This window comes from Sciurus vulgaris (genome assembly GCF_902686455.1).
Source record: "Sciurus vulgaris genome assembly, chromosome: 11".
Lineage (NCBI taxonomy): Eukaryota > Metazoa > Chordata > Mammalia > Rodentia > Sciuridae > Sciurus > Sciurus vulgaris.
In genome coordinates, this window is record NC_136472.1 from 107,011,615 (window position 1) to 107,033,195 (window position 21,581).

At 41.9% G+C, this 21,581-nt stretch overlaps 1 protein-coding gene and 1 long non-coding RNA gene across 6 annotated transcripts in view; one reads left to right on the forward strand and one right to left on the reverse strand.

Annotated features, from left to right (window-relative positions):
• Nucleotides 1–652: 652 nt before the first annotated feature.
• On the forward strand, nucleotides 653–21,231 carry LAYN (layilin). 4 transcript variants are annotated; one of them, XM_079101626.1, is made up of 8 exons: nucleotides 661–2,135; nucleotides 2,749–2,772; nucleotides 5,170–5,467; nucleotides 11,600–11,757; nucleotides 15,817–15,849; nucleotides 16,386–16,469; nucleotides 18,708–18,810; nucleotides 20,464–21,230. In XM_079101626.1, exons 1-8 carry the CDS (start codon nucleotides 2,051–2,053, stop codon nucleotides 20,825–20,827), a joined length of 1,149 nt encoding a protein of 382 aa, XP_078957752.1. In that variant the 5' UTR covers nucleotides 661–2,050; the 3' UTR covers nucleotides 20,828–21,230. The 4 variants fall into 4 exon arrangements, with proteins under 4 accessions (XP_078957754.1, XP_078957752.1, XP_078957755.1 ...); XM_079101628.1 differs by lacking the exon at nucleotides 15,817–15,849 and having other exon boundaries at nucleotides 653–2,135; nucleotides 20,464–21,231; XM_079101627.1 differs by lacking the exon at nucleotides 2,749–2,772 and having other exon boundaries at nucleotides 1,226–2,135; nucleotides 20,464–21,229.
• The window catches only part of LOC306638370, a 48,628-nt gene continuing 33,885 nt past the window's right edge, over nucleotides 6,839–21,581 (reverse strand). The window contains exons 3-4 of one of the 2 annotated variants that reach the window (XR_013757485.1): nucleotides 11,137–11,259; nucleotides 6,839–7,894 (exon numbers count right to left, since the gene is read on the reverse strand). This is a non-coding gene — a long non-coding RNA (uncharacterized lncRNA). Of the gene's footprint in view, nucleotides 11,260–21,581 lie in introns of both variants that reach the window. The other variant, XR_013757486.1, reaches the window with a different exon arrangement.

Genomic DNA, 21,581 nt, shown 5'->3' on the forward strand with positions numbered 1-21,581 from the left:
AAGGTTTAGAAGTTATGAGAGCCTTACCTCAATCAGTGAGTTAATCCCCTAATAAGGGATTAATTGAGTGGTAACTGAAAACAGGTAGGGTAGACACTGGGGGTGTGCTTTTGGGGTATATATTTTGTATCTGGTGAGTGGAGTGTGCCTCTCCTCTCTCTCCCTTCCTCCCCGCCCCCCCCCCTCCACTCTCCTTCCTGATCATAATGTGAGCTGCTTCCCTCTGCCACACTCTTCCACCCTGATGTTCTGCCTCACCTCCAGCCCTGAAGAATAGAGCCAGTGGTCTATGGACTGAAACCTCTGAAACTGTGAGTCACCAAATAAACTTTCCTCCTCTAAAATTGTTCTTGTCAGGTCTTTTAGATACAAGAGTGGAAAAACTGACTAAAACAGTCAGGGTATTAAAGGCAAAACTCAGGACACAATTATTTGGAGCAAAGTGATAGTTTCTTTAAGTTGTAATAAATGTTGTAGTGTTGGAAATAAATCCTTCCAAGTGACATTAAGTGTCCATCTATCTGCACATTTACATGCATATTTGCCTTGCCAAATCTTCCCAAAACTCTTAATGTAACTAACATTACCAAGAGTTAAATGAAACTTAGGCAAAAGAACTTACCAGCGGTCACACAGATATTAAAGAAAAGCAAGATTCAAAACAGAATATGAGATGCCACTTCTAGTGCTTCTTTCCACCAAACAGTTCCTTCTTTGATTGCTTTAATAACCAAGAGTTTCTAGGAAGAATGTGTGTTGGACTGAGATGTTCTAATCAGGACACAGAGAAGGGTTATGGATGAGCTTGCCATAAAGGTCAGCGTTCATCCTGCTGATGATGCTGTTTTCCACAGTTGTACAACTTTCCCATATTCTCTACTGATGCTGAACTTTTTAGAATTGTAGTGGCTCAAAGTCTTAGAAGTATCACTGTTTTTTGGCTGTTGTTCTGAAAATCAGGATGAGTAGGTAAGCAGAAGCAAAGTGGGACCAAAATCCAGAAGTTCACAGCCCAGAAGAGATTACTTCTGTGCTTCACAACAGCATATTGTGGGAAACTGAAAGGAACCCAGACCCACTGTCTGCTATTTAGTGCCTTAGGTTTGGGCAGGAGGCTCACTTTGATATTGTTAAACATTTTGTTTACAATAAGAAGTGAATGTAAAACGTAACTTTTGTGGGATTTTAGAAGATCAAGTACACATGGAAGACAAAACTGGTTAAGAAAGCTCTTCCACAGGGAGTAGGATCTTCTTTTCTAGAACAGGGAAACTTCCTCTGCCACCAATCCAACTCCATAAACACCATCCCCACCTCCCAACTTGAAGCAGAATCATTCTCTTGCTGAGATCTGCAACACTCTTTAGCTTCCGATGGAAACCACTCTCCTCTCAACCAGAACAACTCGGCCACCTTCCATGGAGGTTATTCATGGTAGATCCCCTACTTTTCCGAACAGGGAACACACTGCCTGCTTCAGCATTCATTTGTCAAATCCACCCTACCTTTCCAGCGGGTAACCCTGAGGGCTGGGACTGGCCTACTTAGCCCCAGGTATATGGAGCCTTGCCTCTGCTTGTGGCCCACCCCACAGAGCTGAGTGAACTTGGCTATGGCCCTGGGGAGTAGGGGCTATATATGGTATTGTTTTTAGCCACACTGCACTCTTCATTCTATTTCAGAAAAGTCATTCCTGCACGCTGCGCCCTAGAAAACCCAGGATCTCCCTGGGAAGCTCGGAGAGGCGGTGAACTGGCCCTCTCAGCTGCTAGCTCCCCTCTGGCGGGCAGTATGTCTGGCGCCTATCGCGCTGGAAGAAGAGGTCTGGGGCGGGACAACCGGCGGGGCTGCCCTCTCGCAGTGACGTCCCAGGGGGGCGGAGGGGTGATCAACTGACTCTCAGCCCTCCTCGCCTCTCCCAGAGCCGGGTCGGTCGGTCCTCGGGGATGCCGCTACCACGACTGCTATTGTCACGCACGCCGCCTCCGGTCAGCCTGCTCCACCACTGTAGCGCCCGAGGGTCCGAAGGGGCTTCAGCCAGAGTGGTGCCATGCAGCCAGGAGCGGGTCTGCAAGCTGTGCTGCTGGCAGTGCTGCTGGCGGGGCCACGGGGCACGAAATGTCGCCTGCTGAGCGGTGAGTGAGTGCGCCGGGGCAAGAGCTGGTGCCGGGACAGTCTCCACCCCAGCAGCTGCTGACAACCTTCGGAGCTAATGCACCGGGTGGGGAGGGAGGCGCTCCCCGCTCCTCTCCCGGACCCAGCCTTCGGAGCCCCCTGCTTTCAGGGACTGGAACTGGGATCAGCGCCGGTTCCTGGGGCTGTCCATTACCCTGGGTGTCCTGGAATCCTGGAAGTCCGCTCCCCGTTAAGGGTTATCCTAATGGGTCGGAGAACAAGGTTGGGTGGGGCAGTGGGCGAACCTGCGGGTTCGGGTGCCCCTTTGGCAGCTCCGTAGAGTGCGGCAATGTAGTGCCTGAGAATCCCACGCGGAGCAGGCTCACCAACCCCATCTACCTCCCACTCCCGAAGGCCGCCAAGCAGACGGCGGAGTGGGCAGCCTGGATCCGCGGTGTTGTAGGAACCTTGCTTGTTACTCTTGGTCTCCTCTGTGGGGAGGATGGCTGGCTCCAGCGCCTGGAATGAGAACGCTTAGAAATCTGGAAAGCAGCTTAGTTAGCGCGGGACCTGCCCCGCCTGACTCTGGGGAATAACTCTCTCTGCTTCCTTCCTTGTGTCGTGTCACTGCAGCCTCGGATTCGGACCCCAGAGGAGGTACTGTGCTCTGCTTTTTGCCTCTTCCAGTTGTTCTGCTGGTCCAGGGAGAGGGGAGGGCGAATATCGATGCCCTTTTTCTTCTGCGTTTGGCGTCGACAGCTTGACCAGAAGGAGGGAGTTAGAGGAATGTCGACCTTCTCCTCCGGGGTATCCCGGCTTGTGGAGCTGATTTAACCCATCTAGAGTTGGTTTCAGATGGAGTGTGGTGTGTGGAGAGTAACTGAATTGAGTTGCTTAGGTTAGGGCTGCAGGAGCTTAGTAGTTGATAGTGGCGGGTAGAAGGCCCGCCTGCTCTTCCCTTTCCTGCAAATGAGAAAAGAAAGACACTTCCTGAAGGCAGGGGAACCAGATGGGCCCTCGGGCCTCTTTCCAGCTTTGACCCTCTCTGGCACTCACTGCAGAGTTGGGATGTGCGGCCAGGCTGGACCATACAGGAAATTCGATTGAGGTGTTACATTTTCTCTTGACAATCCAGCATGGAAAATTGAGGACTGCCAGTAAACTCAACTCCAGCTTCCAGTTATGCTGGTGGCAAGGTTGGGGGTGTTCCTATTCACTGCCTGATTTGGAGCCACCTTTAAGGAATCATATAGAGGCTTGGCTGGCCCAGCCTCCTCCCCAGGCAGTCTGGTTCTGTCACAGCCTCTCTGGAACACCTTCCTGGTGAAAATATGGATCTCAAAAGAGACCTCTTAATTTGCTGGTGGACCCATCCAGTGAGAGCTTCTCTATTTAGCAGGAATAGCAAAAAAAAAAAAAAAAAAAAAAAAGAAGAAGAAGAAGAAAGAAAGGAAGGAAGGAGGAAAAGGGAGAAAGTACAAGGCTCTTCTCTCTTCTAACTTGTTGCTTATTGAAAATTTCTTTATAAAAGCAGTGAGAGGATAAATAGAAAATAAAAAATTCACTGGAGATTTTCAATCACCTTTATGTGTTCTTTTCCATTTAGCACTAATAATGTAGTTAACTGTCTGCAACCTTTGGTCTGTATTCTGGACGATATTAGGAATAATGAAAGCTATCTGACTCCCTGCACCACTGCAAAACAAGTTGGAGAAATGAGAACATTCCAGAAGGTCTGGGACGAGGTCCCCAAACCCAAATCCTTTACCCTTACTCTGTGGTAGCAATTCATACCCACAACCCACAATTTGGCTCTGTCATTGCAGGGACTACTCTCCTTGTTGAAATGTGGTTTTCATTTTGCATAATTTAGATCCAGAGACTCATGCTATGTTCTCCCCTGGACTAGGAACTGGCATCTGTTTCTGTATTCCCAGCACCTAGCACAGTGCCAGGCAAAAAGGTACACTTAATAAATGTTGATTGAACAAAGGAGTGATGAATTAAAAAAAAAAAAAAAGACAAAACTTTTTAAAAAGAACAAAAGAGTAATGAGGCTGAGGCTTGGTTGCTGCAAGGCTTCAATCACTCAGACACAAGGTGGGACAATGTGTGCTGAGGAACAATTTGTTACTTCTCAGTAGAATCCCATCCATCTGCCCAAAACAGTCTTTAGCCCTTTAGGAATCAGTCATATGAGACACACTGCATAGACTCCTAAAGCAAACCCACGCCTGGCGTGGGGAGTGAGCAGGCTAGTTGAGACGTATTGGCCTGACTTTGGAATCAGATCTGAATTCTGACTTGAATAATGTTGATGATAGCTATGTGACCTTAGCCAGTTACTCAATTTCTCTGAGCCTTGATTTTCTCATTTGTAAAATGGGACATAAACAATATCTACATCAAGGGACTGTTATAAGGGTTAAATGAGATAAAGTCTGTTTGTAAATGTAAAACCCTTACCACAGCTGATAGCACACAAGAAAAGTTCAGTAAAACTTAGCTATTGTCTTTAGATCGGGGGACTATCAGTATTAGAAAACCCCACAGATATCATGCACTTAGCTTCTGCCCACACCAGAGGCTGAGCAAATTAGTTCTGCTGTCGTAGGCAGAAGGTTTCAGGGTAGAGGAGTTCATGTACGACTTCAGAACACCTCTCTTACCTGAAGGAAACACTCAACAGAGATACTCACTTTAAGCCACACTCTCCCCTGAGATTTCCTAAGAGCATAAAATTGTTATTTATGTTCCTTAAGCAAAGCCATAAATCTTCATCAACCTCTCTTGAAAGATAAAAATGTCTGCCTTTCAAGAATCTGTAATTGAACAAACAAAACATGTGTCCCTACACAATCTGAGCATCAGAGTTTAAATCACCACAACTCCATGTTCGAAGGAGTATTAATTTTCTCTGAGAACTCTGAGGTAACAGTCTGCTGATAAGTAATCCTGATTCCTGCCAAGAAGTAGCTCCCTTCTGAGTCTCTGAGCCTCCTTGCTCTGGGATACATTTCTGGTACACTGAAATGGGTTGCCTTTTTTCTCTAGGGCAGCTGGTTTGCCGGGAAGGGACACAGAGGCCTTGTTATAAAGTCATTTATTTCCATGATGCTTCTCGAAGACTGAACTTTGAGGAAGCCAAAGAAGCCTGTAGGAGGGATGGGGGCCACCTAGTTAGCATCGAATCTGAAGATGAGCAGAGATTGATAGAAAAGTTCATCGAAAATCTCTTGGCATCTGACGGTGATTTCTGGATTGGACTCAGAAGGTATGAAGAGAAGCGAAGCAATAGCACAGCCTGCCAAGACCTTTATGCTTGGACTGACAGCAGCGTGTCAAAATTTAGGTACGTATGTGGAGCTGACTCCTTTGACATAACTCAGAAAAGAGACAGGCTGGATCCACAATGCCAGATCCATGGGGAACAAGAGGAGACCCAGCAAGGCAGAACCCTAAAGGTAGTAACACCTGAAGAGCCACTGACCAGAACAGTGTGGTAAAGGTGGTGAACTTAGCCTTGACTTGGCCCCAAGGATGTCCAAAAAGTTCAGGTGGGCAAGGTCCAGCAGCATTGTGTCAATGACACATGATTCTTGAAGTCTTTGCCTTGTCCATAATATATAACAGCAAACCTACCTCCTTCTGATGATTACAGTCAACTACCTCTTGAAGTCAGTAGCTCTGGCTGTCTGTCCTTTTGGCTAGCTATCTGGCTATAGTTAGAGTCCTCATTAAGAGACTGACAGTCAGTCCATATAGGTGGAATCAGGATAGGACTGCAGACCACAGAGAACTGTGATAATGGGCAGGAAATCAGTACCAAGACCTAACTCTACAGATTAGCCAAGAGTGGGGACTTTGGGAAGCCTGCAGTTTGAAGGACCCTCCTAAACCCACAGCATGGAGACACTGATGCTCACACACACCCCATCATGACACAGTGACATTGCCATCATCCCTCCCTATAAATGCAGTGACATGGAAAACATTTTTAAAATATCAAAATTACAAGACAGACATAGGGGACTTGGGTTGTGGCTCAGTGGTAAAGTGCTTGCCTAGCATGTGTGATGCACTGGGTTTGATTCTCAGCACCACATATAAATAAATGAAAAAAATAAAGATCTATCAACATTTAAAAATACTTTTTAAAAAAAGAGACAGACATAGGACTGTAAAACATCTAACAGAGCTAGATCATAGTTGTATGATAGTTTATATAAGTAATAAACACTAAGGCCCCAAAGGATAAAGAAGCAAAAGACCTGAGCAAATAATTCACAAAATAGAAAATCTAATTGGCATACAATCATATAGAAAAAAAGTTTAAAGTCATTATTAATTGAAGAGTAAAGATAAAAAATTTTTATTACCTGTTACATTTAAAACAGTATGTAGATAGCATCCATCACTGTCAACTCTTTATGCAGATCAGATACTGAACTCATATAAGTTCTGAAGAGTAGCTCCTCCAGTAGTCTCATGGGCTTCTCTTCCTGAAAGAAAAGGCACTTAAAAGATGATGGTTAGAAGGAGGAGTAGAAGGTTAATACTCTCCCCATCACTGCAGCTGGCCCCAGGGCCGTGACTGACATCAATCTCCCTCCTCTACTATCCAGTCCAGATTCTCCCACCCTCTGTTGCTGTCAATGACTGACCTTGTGGCATGACCCAGATCCTCATATCTGAATAGTCTTAGGCCCTATTTACCTCAAAATTGGGCAAGTGAGTACAAAAAGATACCTAACTAGATAACCTAAGAGTCTTCTCCTTGTCTATGATATATAACAGCAAACCTACCTCCTCCTGATGATTACAGTCAACTACCTTCTACCAGGATAATGACATCTCTTCTTGTCTGCTTGTCCCCTGGACACAAGGACCCCAAATGTCCAAGTGGTAGCCAATGGCTCAATGACACTTTCTGTATCTTCTAGCCAAACTATTCCCCTCTGGAAACTAAGGACCTCTAAACTCCCAAAGCCCAGCATTGCAGAGACAAGAAATACAAATTCCCTGAGTGGGCCATTATCAATGATGGGACTCCTGTTTCATCCCTTAGCTCCCAGACCCATGTATTCCAGGACTATACAAATCATCAATTTAAAAGTGTACTTCTTTTTGGAGATGGTGCCCTGCCAAAAACATTGCCTCTAAGCTGATGCTTCAGCTGTGTTTTCAACAAGCTATTCCATCACTCTATCAAGCTAATACCTTCAAGATTATGCAATATGTGATATGACAAGTGAATCCTGTGGCCAGGTACCTACTCCCACACCTTCTTTGCTATAGGGTAGGTGACTTTGTCTGATGAGATGTTATTTGGGATCCTGTTTTGGTAGATTAAATATTATGCACACCTTTGAACAGTGGTGCTGACTAAAGTTCATAGGCAGGAAAGGCAAACCCATGCCTAGATTGTGTGTCTGTTCCTACCAAAATGAATCACTGTCCCTTTCAGGGATCCAATGGAGTAAATTTGCCACCAAGTGATATGTTGATCTCAAGTATTGGTGCAGTGTCAAAGACACAGCATTGACTTCTGTGGCTGCTACATTTGGCAGTAGTAGTAGCCAGATCAGTCTTGGTCAGTGGGATGCAATCTGCAGAGCCCAGGCATAGCCTCTATTCTGCCTCCATTCTTACTATATTTGCATATCTAATGTGCTAGTACTAGGGTGACTGATAACCAGCTGGCTGGCATTACCTGAATGAGTCATTTTGTCTCCTTGGCTGTTTAGTGGCTCTTCCATGATAGATGCTCCCTGTTAGGCTGTAACATGTGACAGAAAAATTATATTTTACGCCCAGTCACATGTATGTCTGTTCACATCACTCTATCCAAGAAGTCCTTGTCCCCAGTCTTCCAGTCCTTTTCCCTTTAGATTCTTATCCGCTGGTCCTACTGTTTGCCTTTCCCCTGAGTCTTGATATAGTCTAATCTTCCATAACTTCTATTTTCATACAAAGTGGTTAACTAGGGGCATCAACTAAAGCTATGTCCAGTGAGTGTCTTCCTAGCACATTGTCTTTCAAGGCCATCTCGAAGTGGAACTACAGTTCAGCTGCTGTCCATTTTGGCTTGTTCACTCATATTTAACTGACCTATTCATGAACCAAGCTCAGGCTGTTTGTATCAGCTAGTCATAAGGAACATCTCATGAACCATAAGCGTGAGCTGAGGCAGAGGCTTTGGAACAGTGGTAGATATCGTGGTAGTCTGTTCTACCTGTTCATACAGTGCCCTCTGGTCCTAGATATACCTTTTCCACCTTATAATGGATTGATTCTAGCCTACCTGACTTGTGATAAGGTGTGTCTAACAGGAGCTAGTTCATAATGGGCAGGTTGGGCTGCGTGGTCTCTTGGTTGGTGTCCTTGCTTAGTAAAAAAGTAGCTGTTGCTTTTCAAAAGAAGACTAGTTCTCAGCTACAGGTGATATGACTCTGCTCCAAAACCATAGGAATCTGCACTGTGATTCTCTCATTGGGGTAGTCTTGAATCCTATATGGCAATATGTTTCCCACCACTGACACCTCTGACAATAGGGTCTCCTGAATCACATGACTCAAGTGGCAAGTCTAGTTGAACACAGCCTAGACCTGCTTCAGAGTCACTTTCTGCTCTAGATTCCACTCATTTCAGCTGTTATTTGAGCCAAAGAAGTATGCCTAGGTGTGAAATATGCTACCTCTGGAACCCAAAGATGCCTGCTAAGTATAAAAGTTTACTTCCTAAAAGTATTGCACAGTGTAATAGTTTGCTCTTTAATTTGAAAGGGATGCTCTGGCATTGTCTAGATCACTAGTCACACATTTTAATGAAGTGGCAGGTCCCTGAATATTCACAGAATTTATCTCCAATCCTCTGAAGAACATGAGTCGTACTAAGACCTCCAGGGTAGTAACTACTTCTTGCTCATCTGGTCCAATTGGCATGATGTCAGCAATACATTGAACCAGTGTGATTTTCTATAAAATTTCTAGGAAGTCCAGGCCTCTTCACAGCATATTATAACACAGGGTAGGAAAAATAAATACAGCCTTAAGGCAATATCATGAAGGCATACTGTTGCCCGTTCCCAATAAGCGCAAACCATTCCAGATTCTTTCTGATCCACATGGTAAAGAATGTGTTCACCAGCTCTGCTTATTAAGTACTGGATGGCATATCAACCTGCTGTAGCAGAAATGCCACATATGGCACAGCAACTAAAATCAGGGCTTCACCTTGATTGAGTTTGTGCTATCACTGTTAGTCAGCTTCTCATTGCTATGACCAAAACACTGACAAGAACAACTTAGAGGAGGAAAAGTTTATTTTGGCTTACAGTTTTAGAGATCTCCATCTGTGGTCAGCTGACTCCATTGTTCTGGGCCCAGTGTGAGGCAGAACATCATGGCGGAAGGGCATGGTAGAAGAAAGCTGCTCAGCTCATGGCAGCCAGAAAGAAGAGAGAGCATGATGGAAACCAGGGACAAAATATAATCCCGAAGTGCATGCCCCAGTGACCTACTTCCTGCAGCCACACCCCACCTGCCTACAGTTGCCACCCAATAACTGATTCAAATGATTAATCCATCGGATGCATTAATCCACTGATTAGGTAACAGCTCTCAAAATCTAATCATTTCACTTCTGAACATTCCTACACTGGCACATGAGCTTTTTGAGTTTTTCGGGTGACATCTCATATCCAAACCATAATCATCCTTTAAGATCTGCTTGGTTTTTCCATAAGTCAGACTAGTAAATTAAATAGGGATATGATGGGGAACACCACACTGCATTCTCTAAGTCTTTAAGGCGGGCACCATTGTCTGCATTCCCCTGGATGAGATATTATTGTTGCTTTACTAACGTGGTAGGGGTGGGAAGGAGTGTAGTTTCAGAGGCTTCTACTTGATCTGCTTCACTCTGATAGCCTAAGGAACCAATATGGAATTCCACCAACTACCAAATATGTCTATTCAATTCACATATGCTGGGACAGGGACATGACTACTGACTGGGTCCTTCTGTGAGCGGATCTCTATTTAATACCTGGCCCCAATATGTTTCCACACTAAATGGGTAATAGTACTTCAAGTCTAAATATCAGTGTCAACTTACATCCTGTGTCAAATAGTCCTTGTAATATTTGAATATACCCCCTACCAGTGTATGGTTACTTAAATAAATGGCGGGAGGTCCCTTTGTGGGAAGAACAGGGGAAATTACACAGGTGCCTGCCATGGTATTGCAGAATCCTTCTTCCTGGGAATCTGGCCTTTCCCTCTATCAGTTAGTTATGAGTCTGAAAACTGACTCAAATTCAAAAATTACATGTCAGGCATCATGTTCCATATCTCCCTGAGATGAAATTATATAAAGTCATAAAGCCAATAGAGAGCATCAAGGGGTTTGGAAAAGGGGGTGGAGGTAACTAATGAGGTACAAAGCCCAGCTCCTGACAGGTGTCCAGCATAATGTCTAAGGAGTGTTTACTGCAAGCTCATATATTGTTCAGGAAATTCAACCCAGTGAGTAGAGCGAAGGACCTTCCTTCTGGCAGATTGCAACATAGGACTGAAGCAGAACTATACTGTGGCATGCCTGCCTCTTAGCTGTCTCTTTGCTAAGGAGGGGCTCTGATAAGAGCTAGGCAGTGCAGCAGTGCCTGGCAGTCTGTGCATCAGGGCAAGATCCTAGCCCTGGAGGGAAGCAGCTCAGGTGGGTGATCAGGCAGACTACAAAGCCCAGCCCTGAGTCAATTCCTGAGGTTGGTGCTTGCAGATGTAGACTTTCTATGGGATCAAGGCTTTAACCTAGCACCCACATATGCAACTGGTGGCAGCACCATTTAATTCCAGGTTCTAACAGATAGCTGCTAATGCACCCCTTCAAGAGACTAGGGAGACAAAGTGAAAACATCTGGTAGTGGAGGCTGAAAAGCATATCAGTCTGATCCAGTGGAAATGACATAAAAAGTGAAAAAGACCAAGTGATCCTCCTGCCCTTTTCTCTACCCCTTACCTTATTTAACAGCCTCTATATTTTGGAAGGTCATGCAGTGGTGGCTAATGAAAAGCATGAAAGACGGAAATAGAGCAAGTTCTGGGTGAGAAACGTCATGCCTCTTCTCAATGCATATGATCTCTAAAAAAAGGGAAACAAAACACAATTAGCCAAGAGCAAGCAAGAAAGAAGAAGCCCTGCTAGCTGCCTTTTCTCATAAGTCCTTTGCAGACATAATACAGAAATATATTCCTCCATGCAGAGAGGTTGTGGCAAGTGTCAGATGATTGACTGTGATGTCCATGTTAGAAAGTATGTGGTTCTGTTTATTGGCAGTGCTTCAGTTCCTCCCTCTCTCTGTATTGTGTTTTGAAGCAGAGTATCATGTTAGTGTCTCAGTGGAACCTGATGGGAAAACAAAGGCTGGGAAGTCTGGGGTGTGTTTCTCCACTTGCCTCCATTCTTGATCCCTTTCCTACAGAAACTGGTATGTGGATGAGCCTTCCTGCGGTAGTGAAGTCTGCGTGGTCATGTATCATCAGCCTTCAGCCCCCGCCGGCATTGGGGGCCCCTACAAGTTCCAGTGGAATGATGACCGATGCAACATGAAGAACAACTTCATTTGCAAATATTCTGAAGGTAATGAATTCTCTCCCAAGTTATGTAGCTGAATTCTCAATCTCCTCTCTTATTTCATAAGCAGCTGCTTGTACCAAGAATTTGTTATGTAGTCACTAAGAAAGCTTGTCACAAATGCCAGCAATGTTAAACTTCAGGAATTCTTGTAAAGAGATATGTAATGACACTTTTTCACTTTCTCACTGAGTAATAATTCTAGGAAAGGAAAGGTTATCAGATGCTAAGAGAATGGATGCAAAAAAGAAAAAATACATCTCATGTGTGATAAAGAAAGATTTATGAGAACATTCAGAAAGAAAAAGTCCTCTCTCTGGACAAACACAAATTCTTACTCATTCTACATGTAACAGTCAGCTGTAGCAGCTTGGAATAAGTTGACCATTGCTCCTACAAGTCTTCCAACAGCTATGTGAGATTATTTTCTCAGAATTTAAAGAAACACACTAATCACCAGAGGAGCAGATGATAAAATACACCAATTTCACTGGCACTAGGCAGAAATAGCAGGCACTTTGATGATTAAATTTAAATTCCCTAGGCTACCCCTTATGTATATGTCTTACAAACTCAACTTGCGTTTGCTTCTAGATCTTTCTTTAAGAATTGGCTATAAATCCAGTCTCACTCTGCTGAGGTTTTCCAGACTCCTTTATTATAACTGACATAGATCTAAACTTGAACTGATTCTTGACCTATCCCTGAAGTTTCCTCACCTCCCTGAAGGCTACTGCTTGGTCCCAGTTCTGCATTCTTTCCTGACAGAAGGAGAGTGACTTGTTAGTTCTATCTAGTTTGGGACTAAAAATCCTGCCATTTAAAATAATTTAAATCAGACTATGCTCTGAGGGCAAATTTTGCTGCTAAAAGATTTTTCTTCATCTCCTTAGATAAATTCTTTCCTCCGTGACCTGATCCTCCCCACCATACTGAATTTTCTCAGGCTAGGAGGTTTTAAAGAACTAGACTGAATTAGTAGGTCGCCTTCAAAGAGCAGTGAAAGGAAAACACTTGCTACAAACTGGTTTTCCATTACTTTTATTAAGTATACTATTATATTAACTCCATGGCTTAAACATTCATACTTTTTTAACATTTTTTGAAATATGAGATTTTGAAATTTGCTTTAATATCCTTTTATTTTTGAGCTTGGTCCCATTCTAAAAATAAATCATATTCATCTTTACTTTTGTTATTGCTTTAGTTAGACTGAGTTCTGTCCAGAAAAATATGGCACTCCCAAAGAATTTAATACAGTACAGTAAAAAGGGTATTTGCAGAGATGTAGGCAAAGAGCAGGAGATGGTAAAGTATCCAGGGGCTAACTACAATGAGAAACTCTTACTATCTCTAGGCCTAAAAGGGCAAAGGGAGAGAATCATTTTAATGGAATCCAGAAAAATCTTGGGGTCATAAAAAGAGAGGCCACGCAACAGAAATGGTAGACACAAAATGCAGTTACTGTCAAATCATGCTGATGTGGAAGGGGGCATGAAGAATAAATACCATGACCTTTCTCTCCTACTTCTGATCGCCTGCCTTTACCTCCCATTGGCTAAGTCCAATCAGATACCAAAGGAGTTCCCCTGAAACAATCGATAGAGATCAGCCTGGATCAGAATGGATCCAGTAGTGGAAGGTGAGCACATGGAGAACTAACACATTGCCTTTATATGGCTTCCCATCCTCAGAATAAGTTCATACTACTCAGCATGCTGAAAAAAGGTTGACAGAATCAGCCTCAGTTCTCACCATTCTGACACCTCTCCCCATCTTATCCTAATGCCTTTCTGCTAGTGTAGTTCCCCAAGAGTGCTTAACTGTCATTTCCTGTATGTAGAACACCTTTTCCCTCTCCCTTTCAACTCGTTCTCACCCTTTATGTTCAGGTTAAACAACTAAGTATCACAAGTCATAACAACTAAGTAAAACACGTGATCCTGAATTGGATGATGATGATGATAATGATGGCGACGGTGATGATGACTATTTTCTATAAATGACATTATTAGGACAATTGGCAGAATGTGCATATGATCTTTAAATTAGATAATAGTATTATATCAATGTTGATTTCTTGGTTTTTATCAATGCATCTCTCCCTTTTAAACATAAATTGAAGTTGTTAAGAGTAAAGGGACATGATGTCTGAAACTTTCTTTCTGGAAAAAAGTTCTATATGTATATATATGTGTGTGTGTGTGTGTGTGTAATAAATGTAAATATATATAAGTATATATAGACATAAGGATATAGAAATAGGTGGAGGATTGGTACAGATAATAATTAAGCAAATGAAATATGGTAACATAATAAGGTGAAGGATATATGAGAATTCCTTGTACTATTCTTAAAAGTTTTCATAAATTTGAAATTATTTCAAAATAATTTCTATGGAAAAGTTTTCCAGGACCCCTCAAGGTTGGGTGATTCTCCTGTAAGGACCAGAGCACCTCACACACAGTACTTTCACTGCCTGTTTCCAGGTTTGTCCCTTTCACTACATGGTTACAGGAAGTCTAGAAATACCCTTGTCTAGCCAACTGATGAAGGAGGAGATCACTTCTGTGGTTCCCAAAGGATGACATTCTGTCCTATCACACCACAGTATCAAGAGACTAGGTTGATAATCATCTCTCAAACTAGGTTTGAGAACATGGTCATGTGGCATGCTAGCCAGATCTGAACACTTGATTACTCCTGGAATATGGTAAAGGCACAGGGATATTCAGGGAAAACTAGAGAAGAATCATTCAAGGTATGGCAGATGCACCCCTCAGATGTATGGCAGATGCATGGCATTGAGGTGCCATGTTTACTGCAACTTTGCACAGTAGATTGAATTATGGAGGGACAATATGAATAGATCATTAAATGCCACTGTATATACTATGTATTTCAATGTAATATCATGAAATTAATATGAATTCATATTCTCCTACATGTCCATATTGTACGGTCATCTTGTAGAATATAAGCTTCTTAGAAGGCCAAGATTATTTCTCATTTGCTGTTGATCTGTGCTACCTGGCACAGTTATGTCTCCTTACTCTTTGAATTTGAATTTATTTGGTTAAAATTTCAATTCAGCTACTTATTGGTTATGAAATTTGGGCAAGTTACTTGATCTCCCTGACTCTTGGTTTCCTCATGCACAAAATCAAAAACCTGATTCCCTCATCAGGCCATTATTGAGATTGAGCTTGTTCTTATAAAACATTCAGAATAGTTTCTATCATATTGTAGGCACAATATAAATGAGTTTGAAAATAGATTTGCATCACCTCTACACACATACACACACTTTATAGGAAGATAGTTAAAAACGTCTATCCTTTCAATGAAACTTCAGAATAAGCTTGCCACCTGGGCCTAGGACTATGAATTCTAAAGTTTTGCCCCCAAGAACTCTGCCCCTATCAACTCCAAAGCATCTGAATAACCTAAGTGACTCACTGTCAATACAACAGCTCAGTCAAAAGCCAAAACATTTCACACAGGTTGACTGTGCAACTTCACTTTCCTGAAGCTCTTGGAACTATTTAAAATAATTCAGGGTCAGTTACCAGTTTCTGCTTTGGGGCCAGCCAGTCCCTTGACCACTTCTGCTTGGAGATCCGTGTTTGTTGCTCTCTGAAACACGCCCAATATTAATTGCTAAAATATCTTGGATTGCTTTAAAATAGTTCAGGAGTATAAATGGGGAAGTAGGACTTTCTGTTGAAAACAGATGAACTATGCATTGATAGAAATAGGAGCTTTGTGACAGCACCGAGGGGTTCACGATACAGACTTTCTACTTTTGTGTATCTTTGGAAATTCTCATATTTAAAAGTTTTTGAATAGTTTTTTAAGGTAAAAAAAAAACACCTAAGTAAAGCTGGGAGAAGGTTAGTCTTTATGCAGAAGGAATTCTTTTAACTTAATGAACCCAGATTATTTACTGATAACTGTAAATAATCTGATAACAGCAAAGCTTATTGGAAATGATTGCCATACTCTAGCTGATTTTATTCAGATGGCAGGAAATTTTTGTTATCATTTTCATTTTTGTTTCTGCAGAGAAACCAACAGCCCCTTCCACAAGACCTGGAGGTAAGGCTGTCATTTGAGATTTGGGTTAACTCAGCCCCTCTAATCATCAGTCCTTTAGATCAGATTATTCAACAGAAGATGACTGGTGTTAACACAGACAATTTGAATACACCACATCCAGCCACAACAATTAGTTCATTATTCTCACTCTTTGGTATTGTCTTTTTCAAAACTGAAGAACAGCGGTAGCGAATTCAGTTTGGATTACCACTATTATTATTGACAATATGAAGGGAATCATTTAATTTAATGAAACAAGAAAGAAACGAGACTGAATGGTCCTAGCAGAGAGTCACTGACCCTTCCCCTGGGCACTTCTTCATGTGACTCAATGCCAGTTGCCTGTCAGTTGTTTGCTGCCTGACCCTCACCTAAAGGCAGTAAAATTCATACCTTTACATTTCTATGTTTATAAATGTCAATAGCCAAATTGCTACTGCTTTTTAGCATCCCACTTTGAACATGGTAGGACCTCAGAGAATATCTGGATTAAAGTTCCTTTTTCCAAGTTCTCAAGTCCATGTGTCTCTCTCCAGGTGAGGGAACACAGCCAGCAACAACCATACTTCCAGAAGAAACACAGAAAGAAGATGCCAAAGAAACATTTAAAGAAAGTAAAGGTATATACAGAGCTCACTTGGGGAAAATAGATAATGAAACTCTCTTGATCACTTTACCATGGTTATGTTCCCTATTTTGTTCATTCCCACCACCCCTTAAAAATGGAAATAGTTATTGTGACTTTGCAAAAACTGTATTTAATGCTAGATTTCATCAGTGAAATATGCAAATAGAGCTATCCTAAGACAATTGAAGAGATCAGACTAGACAGGAGGTAAAAGACCTGCCGGAAGACAAAAAAGTGCATTGGTCTCGGCATAGAAGTGGGATAGGGTGGGGACTGAAAGAATGGATGTAGAGAAAGAAGAGAGGAAAGACCTAATTAATAGGTTGATTAATATCCATCTGTGAAATAGAGGAAATGCACAAAAACATTTTAAAAGATCATAAAAGGTAAAAGAAAATGGAGTGATAAATTGGAGTGCTAATGGACTTTTGACCTCACTCTCACCTCGAGTTTCAAGAAGGAAGTCTGGGTTTTCATTACTGGGCAACTTTAAAAATAAGCACTTAATTTCTCTGTGCTTCAATTTAATTATTTGTATAATAGAAGTAATAATAAAATTTCTTAGCTACCTGGGAACATTACTGTGTCCATAAAATGAAATAGAATGTTGCAGTTCTACAATCAGTTCTGACACTAACCACCAGAGTTGTTAGCACGACCCCACAGCTTAAAGGCACAGTCCACAACTGCCCTGACTTCAAACATTACCCACAAGTTTAGGGGTCCTCAGGTCACATCGCTTCTGACCAAATGGCTACAAATCCAGGGGAGCCCATGACCCCCTCTCAGGTTCAATAATTCATTTACAGAACTCAGGAAACCCTATACTTAGGCATTTTATTACATAGGATACAAGTCAAGAACAGCCAAAAGAAGAGAACATGGGGTTAAGTCTCAGGGGATTCTAATTGGGCCCTTCCATGTTCTCTCACAGTGGAATCAGAATGTATTGTCCTCCTCCTGGCATACTGATGGATACAGGGAGCTCTGCTGATCTTTGGTGTCCAGAGGTTTTACAGGGGTTTCCTTAATTACTTAGGTGGGGTAGATCTTATCACTGGTCATGTGGTGCAACTCAGTCTCCAAAGGAGGGCAAGCTGATGCCAGGAGGCTCAGAGCCCCCACCCAACAATCACTTGTCCAGTTTTCTTGTGTGGCCAGCCCCTAGAGACACAAGCCCACCCCTGCCTAGACAGGTCCTTACGATAAACTCTAGTACTCTAGTACCACCTGAGATGCTCATGAATAACAAAGTCAGTCCTATTACTTGGGAAATTCAAGGATTTAGACCCTCCCTCCCAGGATCCAGAGACAAAGACCAGTCAAATTCTTTATTATACAACAAATGTAATGTATGAAATAAAAAGCTTAGGAAAAAAAATAAAGTGCTATGCGAAGGTGTGTGGCATTTTTATTGCTTTTTGTTACTATAGGGTATTTAAAGTGGATTTTTGGAGTGTTTTTGGTTTTGTTTTTTGATGATTGTCAGGTTTGCAGCCTCGAGGTTGGGGAGGGGGGCGGGCGTGGAGCAATAGCCGTAGGATGGCTGGGAATCTTAGATTAGTGGGAACAGGAAAAGAGTTAGTCTAAAATTCTTGCTTCCTCCCAAAACCTGATTGCTGAGTCTAAGTCTTAAAAGAGTAAAAGGTTCAGAAAAGCAGACCTCTAATAGAATTTCACAGTCACTGCTCATGAACCCAAATGAAGCAAGTTGGTCATAGTCAGAAATGTTGGGAAGGTTTTACAGTCTAATTCGTGTGCTCTGTGTCCTTCTCTTTCCCAATAATGACCCTGGGACTTCTCCCTTGATTCTTTTTCACTTCCTCTTCCCTACCCCTACTCTGGGAACTACCACAGCTGTTCTCAGAGGCAAAGGCATGAATACTGCACCAACATTCCCTGCTTTGCTATGAAGAAGGACAAGGGAAGAAAGAATATCTTTTCTCCAAAAAATAATTTATTTAAATTATCAAAAGTACCCTTTTGGTATTTGCAAGACTCAAAAAATTAAAATTATTTTCACTATTATTACTTAGGGTAAAAGGACAGGTAGAAAATATTCAATGAAACTAAAACATGCTTTGTTATCTGGGTAACTCCGCATCTCTCTCCTAGGAATGTGCTCTTGGAATACTCTGTATTTGATTTTGCTTTTTGAAGCTGGTTTGAAGCACACACACGAAAAAAAAAAAAATCACTAATGCTGATAGTGTGCTGTTTTTCTTTTCAGAAGCTTCTTTGAATCTTGCCTACATCCTAATCCCCAGCATCCCCGTTCTGCTCCTCCTTGTGATCACAGCAGTTGTATGTTGGGTTTGGATCTGCAGAAGGAGGCAAGTAAAACCTTTGTGTAAATCTTTATGTCCTCTGCCTTCCTGGATATTTGGATATTGCCTGTTTACTTCATTAAAAGTCACAGAAGCCCCAAGAGAATGGCTACTATAGATTGGAGAATAAATTCTCAGGCAGACTCAGAGCATTCAGAGATTAAGAGAGTGATATTACATGCTTTATTTTGGGGGGTGTGGAAGACTTTAAACAATTTGAAAAGTGAAACTGTTATTCATTTCCTGTGTATCCACGTATTACCCAGCAAAAGTGCTCTCATGAATGTAGGTCCTCCTTCTAAAAATGTGTATTGAGTAAGGAGTGACTGGTGGGTCATGTGAAGAATGACTGTTCCAAAGCATTCTGATAAGCATCTGAAACCCAGCCACTTCATTCAGAATGAAAGAGCCAAATTCTTTTTAACTGACTTTTAAAAAATTGAATACACAGGAGTAGACTGCTACAAAACACTAGACGTATAGACAATCTCAGTTTACAGGCAGGATCAGGAGTCCCCATTTTTTAGGCACACAGAACTGTTCTGTTACCTTTTCATTCCCCAGGATCATGGTATTCATAGAAGATTAGTATTCCCATTTTACAACAGAAAAAGGTTCCATTTAAGTTTTGGCTCTCTTTGATGACCAGTCTAAAACTAATTAGTAAGATTCCAATGTAGAACATTTATTTCATTTAATAACTTCCTTGAGGGATTATTAAAAGCATCAAAGCATTGAATACATGCACAGTGGGCATCTAATAAATACTCAAAAATAACATTCATTATTATGATCATTTTTATTAATTTCCTCTGAATCTAAAAATAGAATTCAGTTCAAAAATTACAAATTTTCAAAAACTCACTCTGTGGTTGATTCTTCATTTCCCTTCTTTATCTATTTAGCACTTCGCCAGGATTTGGGAATAGTAACTCAAGCTGGAGTCTATCTCCCCAAGAGTTCTTAACTTTTCTTTGTGCCACAGACCCCTGTAGCAATCTGGTGAAGTCTGTGGTCCTTTTCCCAGAACAGTATTTTTAAATGCATAGAATTTACATTGGGTTGCAAAGGAAGCAACTAGACTTTTATATAGTTTAGCAAAACATTTCCAAAAATGAATGTGTGATATAGCATTACATGTGTTTCTTTATTAATGACTCTTTATGTAGTGATAGGTATACTTATTTTGAAGTTGAGATGAAGCAACTACAATAACTGTGATGTGATGTGAAAATAATTATGCTTCCTGTTGTTAATCAAGTCAAAAATATTATTAATTCTACTTTGGTTTATTAACTATATTCATAATGGAAGGACATGCTGAGTTTCACTTACAGATGAGTTTTTAAAAATGTGACGTCTTTTGCCCATCCAATTCTGTCCCTGAACCCTCCCAGGACTCCAGGTGCCCAGGATAGTAACCTGTGTTACTTTGGCCTCAGTGGATGGCATATACATAATGCTTTGAACTTAACTTTCTTTGTTTGTCCTCCTCCCTCCCCAAAGCCTTGGCCTTTAGGTTTGGTAAGTGAGAAGCACCATTTGAGGGACTGCCAGGGTATACTTCCTCCTACTTCCAGAGGAAGCTCAGGAATGTTCTCAGGGGAAAGTCTCAATTGCCTGGACTCAAATACTCAGCCCTGTTTCTCTTCCTCCTAGGACACGGGAGCAAGTGGACCCTAGCACAAAGGGGCAACATACCATCTGGCCCTCTCCTCACCAAGAGCAGAGCCCAGACCTAGAGGTTTACAACATCATAAGAAAACAAAGTGAAGCGGATTTAGCTGAGCCCCGGCCAGACCTGAAGAACATTTCATTCCGGGTGTGTTCAGGAGAAGCCACTCCCGACAACTTGTCTTGTGACTATGACAACATGGCTGTGAACCCTTCAGAAAGCGAGTTTGTGACTCTGGCAAGTGTGGAGAGTGGATTTGTAACCAATGACATTTATGAGTTCTCCCCCGACCGAATGGGGAGGAGCAAGGAATGCGGATGGGTTGAAAATGAAATATACGGTTATTAGGACACATGAAAAAATTTGAACTGACAAAAATGGGAAGTATATGAGAAGAAAATTCTCCTATTTTCTATAAAGGGACGTACTCAGAAGGTCTATGAAAATATTCAGATCAGGTCCTGAGAGTGAGCATGTGATCTCCACTAACCCCTGTTGGGTCCCCAAGTTCTGGTTTTATCCCTTATCCCAATCTCTCTCTCTCACCCAACTGGACCTTATGAAAAAGCACCTTGGCACTAGAGGAGTCTCAATAAATGTCAATCAGTTGCTTGTATCTGACTTTCAGGGAACAGTACTTTAACTGGCAGAGATGGAACTTGTGGCTGTAGGATTTGGGAAGCCCACCTCTAAGTTCTGTTTTTGTTGTTGTTGTTGTCATTGTTTTTTGTGTTTTTTTTTTGTTTGTTTTGTTTTTTGTTTGTTTGTTTGTTTTTGCTTTGTACAGCAGCACACATAATCACAAAAAACCAACTACAGCATCATTTCAAAACCAAGGTATGGTGGCCCTAGGCTGGCCTGCACATCAGCAGTTCTCATATCTTTTTTTTTTTTTTTTTTCTCTCTCTCAGAAAATAAAGTCAAATAAAAAGCAGGAAACAGAATGTTAGTCAGTCTGTGTCTACAGCCCTTCCTCTGCATGTGGCCTCAGGGGACCTTTTTTTTTTTCCCTCTCTCTCTCTCTCCTGACATCTAAACTTGGAAATATTCAACTTGGAAATACTTCAAGAACTAAAAATGAAATTGTGTCTGTGCTTCTAGG